The 6,304-nt window shown below is 59.8% G+C and overlaps 1 protein-coding gene across 1 annotated transcript in view; it reads left to right on the top strand.

The window, feature by feature from the left end:
* The window catches only part of LOC112481771 (calmodulin-binding transcription activator 1), a 436,830-nt gene that overhangs the window by 412,453 nt on the left and 18,073 nt on the right, over window positions 1–6,304 (top strand). Inside the window, exon 4 of the mRNA XM_025048577.1 lies at window positions 3,600–3,753. Within this exon, the coding sequence (XP_024904345.1) occupies window positions 3,600–3,753 (154 nt within the window). The remainder of the gene's footprint in view (window positions 1–3,599; window positions 3,754–6,304) is intronic.

Here is a 6,304-nt window from a genome sequence, read left to right as displayed (position 1 = left end):
CGTCGGTCTGTCTGCGTGGGACTTCGCACCTCTCAAAGGCCCCAGCGCAGGTCCCTACGGCCGGCTGGTGAGAAAGGCAGGGCACTTTATCCACTTACAGATGAGGAGCTTGAGGCACCAAAAGGAAAGGATGGGACCTCCGAGTCCCCAGCTGTTTCCAGAAGGTTCTGGAACCTCTTCGAGACTTTGCGTTATCCTCGGCTTTCCCTTCCGCAGCCCCAGCCCACCCCACTGGGCTCCTTCCCCCAAGACTTGAATACAGGCCGGGCCTCCTGGACTTTTGGGGGGGTCACCTTCGAAGGTCATGCTCGCTTTGGGTGGACAGCTTCTAGCATCTTCACAGAAATTCCATAGCACAGGGAGGCGCCGATGGACAAGCTCTTCTCCACCCCCCACCCTCAAGGCGTGCTCTGTGTGGGGAACCCCGGGGAAGACGGGGCGAACTGGCTCGACCACCAATCAGAGCAGAGACAAGGGTGTCCTGGCCGTGTCCCCCAAACCAGGCACACTCGGTAGGGACCTGATGTGATGAGCTTTCTGTGAAACCGATACATGGAGACTCTACAGCTAATATATTTTTCTGCCAAAAACACCCAATAAAATGTACAACTAATGAATAAAATCACATTGCCAAAAAGCAATGTGTGCCCCAAATTTCCAAAAATACCTCAATCGCTGTGTCTTAAAACCAGCCCTGAGCCAGGAAGTCAGTACTTAAAATGCAACAGGGGACTTTTAGCTACGAGAACTTCAGGCCCCGGGCTGGATTCTGGGATTAGGATAGAAACCTTGACACTGCCTGTTCCTGCGGTTCCTAATCCCAAACCCACAGGGGGCTGGGACGTCCTCCTAATTGTATCAAGGCCTCCATGAGAAGCATGAGGCCCGGGGTGAGCTTCGGGAAGGGTCCTACATGTTGGGCACATTCCCTGATTCAAAAGGATCCAGAACCCCAAGTCACTAGTTACAGATGTGCAGTCTCTTGACCTCTGGATCTGCGAATGCCTGGCAGGTGGCGTTGATGTGCCCTGGGGCATTTTTCAGGGCTGGGAGTGAAGTATCCATAGCCTCATAAATTCTCAGAGGCCTTAGACTCAGAAAAGGTTAGGAACCAGTCTTGCCTCTTAGCCTCCTGAGAATACCTCATGGTCAGAAAGGCTGCTTGCCCTTCGCTGATCCCAAAGTCAGCTGCACACAAGCCTGGGAAGGGAGAGGCTGAGAGGTCCAGGGTCAGCCTGCCTCAGGGCTACAAACGTGAAATGAGCAGTGGTCATTGCCAGGTGCTGTGCTAGGTCCGGGGCATTGTCCCCGTGGTTGAGGAGGTACAGGAGGCGTATGAACTAGCAGGACACAAATCCGATATCCATCCCGCTGTGGTAGAGGTACAGAGGACGAGGCATCAGGGAGCACTTCCTGGAGGAGGAGGTGAGCCTTGTGCTTGTCGTCAAAGAATAGGTGGACGCTGGTCGAGCAGAAGTGGAGCCGGGGCCTGAAGGAAGGGGCGGAGTTTCCTGACACTGGAGGATTCTGGGGGCTCTCGTGCAGGAACCCTTGGTTCGGGGGTCTCAGTGTGTGGCGAAGGTGGCCTTCTGCTCCCCAAGCCCCTGCCTGTCCTCCTTCCCCCGTGGTCTCCCACGGCCCGTGCTAGGCGCTCGGTGGGGCTGCGGGGCAGGAAGCTGCAGGCTTCCATCTCCCAGGCTTCCGACATCCCAGCGCCCTCCTGCGGGGCTCAGCTCCTGCTCCAGGGGCTGGGATCAGAGGAAGCCCTGGGTGGCCTGCTGGCCCCTACAGCTCTTTGATCCTTAGCCTGTCTTGCTCAGCAGCTGGTGCTGTCACCTGGCCAGGCACAGGCTCAAGCGGCAGCCCTCCCAGCACAGACACAGGCCTAGAGGACGCACACGGGGCAGGACTCAGGTGCACCACTCCAGATCTCCTGGGCCACCCCATCCATGCGATGAGCAGAGCAGGTCTACTGCCCACCTGCCTCTCGAGCGTACAGCAAGAATGGAGTGAAGTACGAGGCAGGAAAGCACTTAGACCAAGTGAAAAGGCCGCTGGCTGTCTTGGCAGGACCTGCATTTGGAGTCAGAACCCTGGCTTCCAGCCCAGGTTCTGTCCCTCCCCAGGCACACAGCTCTGGGCCAGTCACGATTTCGCTGGGCTTCCGTCTCCTCGTTGTGGACAGAGGCACCAAATACAATAATGGCTGAAAGTGCTTTGGAAGAATGCGGTGCCCGCGGATGTCAGGGATTACCATCATTATTAAGGAGCGTGATTACGGCCATCCAGAAAAGCCGCCATTAACGCGAAGGCTCCTGGTCGTGTTGATTTAATTTCCTGGTTAACTGAGCGTTGGCGAGGAAAAAAAAAACGCTATGTTTCAACCCTTATTGAAAATCTTTTTAAATTATGCCAGTCGACGTTCTTGCATTGGTCACGTGTCGTCTTGAGTCTATTTATTAACGCATTGATTGATTCACACACTCATTTATTATTCTTGCTCTGTCTGACCATGTCCCAAAAGGTGACTGAAGCCGCATCCTCCTCCGTGTCCGGGGTCCCCAGGCCCAGCAGGACTCGTGGTCCGGTATCAGGCAGGAAGAGCAGGACAGACAATCTGGAAAAAGAGCATGGGAAGGGGCGTTCCAAGTGGCTTTTTTCAGTTTCCTGCAGCATCTTGATATGCTGTCATACGTTTCCTTACGGTTTAAGAAATACCTTCTGATTGGCGTAGAAGGTTCTGGGTTTATTCGGATGCATTCTGAAGTGACACGATTGCTTTTTAACAAACGTGTCAAGCCCGATGCGCCCGCCCCCCCCGCCAAAATGGCCTTGCCTTCTGGAGGGCCACAGAAAGCCACAGGGCTGTGTGCTCCTTCCTGTGAAGCTGCCACCCACCCCCACAGAAGCCCCTTGGCCATGTTGGTGTCAGAGCTGGTAGGGGGCAGAAAGGGACAGAGGGCACTTGGAATCGAGTCTGATGGGAAGAGGCCGACTCGTTTCCATAGAAGCCTTTAGGGCCAGACTGTGCCGCCGAGGTCTCCGCCTGGCGAGTCCTTCTCATGCTTAAGCCGCAGTGAGGTTTGCAAGGAGGTCATGGGCGACAGCGCCTCCTGGGTGAGGTTTGGAAGGACCGTGCCATGCGGGTGGGGCTGTCTGCGCGAGAGAAGACCGCGGGCTGAAGGGCAGAGGGACGTCCACCTAGAAACGGGGTGCCCGACCCCCTGGGAACTCCACTTCCCCTTGGGAAGAAGGGGTGGCGATGCCTGCGCTCCCGGGCAGGCATTGGCTCAAGGTCCAGGACGTGGGGTTAGAGACGCGTCTGCCGCGTGTGTGGTCCTTCGTGTGTCAACCAGGGCACCTTGGGCAGTGTCTGGAGACATTTCCAGCTGTCGCAGCCGGAGGTTGGGTTTGCTGGCATCTAGCGGGTGGAGCCCGGCGACGCTGCACGGGATGGTCCCCACGGCAGGGGACCATCTGGCTCCACGAGGCTGAGGAAGCTGGGTGGGGGCCCCTTGGCCTGTCCGCACCTGCTGGGGGGCAACCCCGGACGGGCTCCGTGCCTCCCTCATGCTGCCAGTCTCTGTCTCTCCCCGCAGAACCCCGACATCGTCCTGGTGCACTATCTCAACGTCCCGGCCATCGAGGACTGTGGCAAGCCCTGCGGGCCCATCCTCTGCTCCATCAACACCGACAAGAAGGAGTGGGCCAAGTGGACGAAAGAGGAGCTCATCGGGCAGCTGAAACCCATGTGTGAGTAGCTCGGCCGCCCGGCCCGCGGTGCTGCACGGAGGCCCAGGCCCGCGTCGTCCACTGGGGCCGGGAGGGCCTCCATGGCCTCGGGGATGCGGCTGTGGGAGCCCCGCTCCACTCGGATGACGGTGACACCATGAGCTTAGCTTTTATAAGGACCACTGCCATCCCACTTTTACGTGATCCTCATGAGCTCCCTCCCTGACAGCCAGGGCACAGAATGTCAGGCCCACGTTACGAAGAGAAAAGTGGGGTTCAGAGGCACGAAGCAACATCAGAGAGGAGGAGAGAGCCAGGGGTGCCGGGGACGGCTGTCTCGTGGGCCGCAGACCTGGTCCAGGGAGGGAAAAGCCCGTGGGGCTGAGGAGGGGCTGGCCGGCGCTGGCCTGCCTCGGCTCCTGGAGCGGGCGGCACACAGATGATGGTAATCGAGCTGGATTTCATTTTGTCAGCAAAGAGATGCTTTCTGAAGCATCTGTCAGGTGCAAATCACTGAATACACACCACCCAGTGAGTCCAGAAAGCCGGGCTTCGGCCGGTGCCTGGTTTCCATGGGCCGTGGCTCCCAGCTGCCTCTGGGGGTTCGCGGTGGCCTCTGTGGCCACCTGGACAGCTGACTCAGGAAGAACAGACGTGGATCTGCCAGACCCGTGAAGGGTATGAGAGCTGACCAGTGCCGGATACAAGGCCTGGGGGTTTCCGAACACTGATCTCAAGCTCGGGACAAAGACCTGTCATCAGACAGGACCTCAGAGAGTGGTCAGCAGCTCCCTCGGAACCCGTCCACCCTTGGAAGCCGGGCTGCGTGGAGGAAGCCACTGGGCACCCTATGCAGGGAGCGACTAAAATGTCCTTTCCTGGGGGCAGTGAGTGTCCCATCGCTGGGCGTGCCCAAGCTGCGGCCGGGTGGTACCTGCAATGACCAGCTAATACTGAGAGTTCCTCGGTGCTCAGATAGGGGGATCCCCCCTCCAGCCTCAAGGTTGGGGGTAGGGGTCAGGAGGGACACAGGAGCGTGTGGGGGAACAGGCCCCCAGTAGGCTGGCACCCCAGCTGGCCGGGGGCAGTGAGTGTCCCATCACTGGGCGTGCCCAAGCTGCGGCCGGGTGGTACCTGCAATGACCAGCTAATCCTGAGAGTTCCTCGGTGCTCAGTTAGGGGGATCCCCCCTCCAGCCTCAAGGTTGGGGGTAGGGGTCAGGAGGGACACAGGAGCGTGTGGGGGAACAGGCCCCCAGTAGGCCGACACCCCAGCCGGCCCAAGGATGGACCCCAAGACAGAGGTCACTCCCATGGAACCTTCCTGAGCCAAGTGCCCACAGGGAGGCTCTGCCTGCTGCTGCTGCTGCTGCTGCCGCCACCAAGAACCCAGAACCAGGCAGACCAGGGGCCTCCTGGGCTCAGGCTGTGTCCAGCAGGACCCCCCTAAGTGCCCCTCTGACATAGCCTTCCTGTTAAACCACCCACACCCCGGGATGGAGCATGCTCCCCATCTCCGTCTGCTCACCCCAACTCATCTCTCTGTCTCAGCCATAGGCCCTGCCCGGCCACCCAGCCGGGCTCCACTCCCAGCCCCTAGGCCTCCTCAGGGGGGACACCAGACTGAAGCCAGCTTCCCACCCGTAACCAGAAGGGGCTACACGAGCCTCCTCAAACTCGGCAGAGCACCCAGAAGTGTGGGAGACAGTAGAGCCGATCCCCACAAACCCTTCCTGTTCTCCGCCATTCCTCGGGGCCGTCGGTAAAAGTTTGTGGAACAGCCGAGTGGGAAGTGACTGGACCCAGCTTTGGTCCACTCCCCACAGGGGCCTGAGCAAGGAACCAAGGCCCCAGCGTCCAGGCCCTGAGGGCCAGGCTGCTCGGTGGCACACTGACCCCCCCCCCCGCCCCCACTCCCAAGACCAGGCCAGGACCGTAGAGTCAGAGCTGGGAGCCAGGATGGGGCATGCGTCCCGCTTCTGTGACTGACCCTCCACTGTGTAACCTCGGGCCAGTCGCCCACCCTCTCTGCACCCCAATTTCACTTCTGTAAAATGAGAGAAAGAACCCAGCTGGGCCTTGGCACTTGGTTCCCTTGCCCATGCAGAGGGAGACTTCCTGCCTGACTCAGGCAGGCTCCCGCAGGGGGAAGGGGACTTTTCCAGGACGGGGCCACTGCTGAGGGTCGGGGGGCATCGTGAGGAGGGAGAGGCGATGGAGAGAACCCAGCAGCAGCAGGCGGAGCCTCCCTGCGGGCACTTGGCTCAGGAGGGTGGCACGGGAGTGACCTCTGTCTTGGGGTCCATCCCTGAGAGCGAACCAACAGCATCCAGCCAGCTCGGCTGGGCCCAGCTCGACTCTGGGCCTCTGCAGACCGAGGTCCAAGGGGCTGAGGCCACTGTGTCGTCCCATTTCCTGGGAAGTTCCCGGAGACCGCCTTAGCTGGAGATTAGCCAAGGGGACCACCGAGGGCAGAGATGCCCTTTGGGGTGGCCGCCACTGTCAGACACCTCTGGCCTGGACCCTCCTAAACCCCTCCCGACGCGCACGCGGGCAGCCCTTTCCCTGAAGCC

The sequence above is a fragment of the Pteropus alecto genome, unplaced genomic scaffold, assembly GCF_000325575.1.
Source record: "Pteropus alecto unplaced genomic scaffold, ASM32557v1 scaffold125, whole genome shotgun sequence".
Taxonomy (NCBI): Eukaryota; Metazoa; Chordata; class Mammalia; order Chiroptera; family Pteropodidae; genus Pteropus; species Pteropus alecto.
This window is presented reverse-complemented; position numbering and strand designations above follow the sequence as displayed.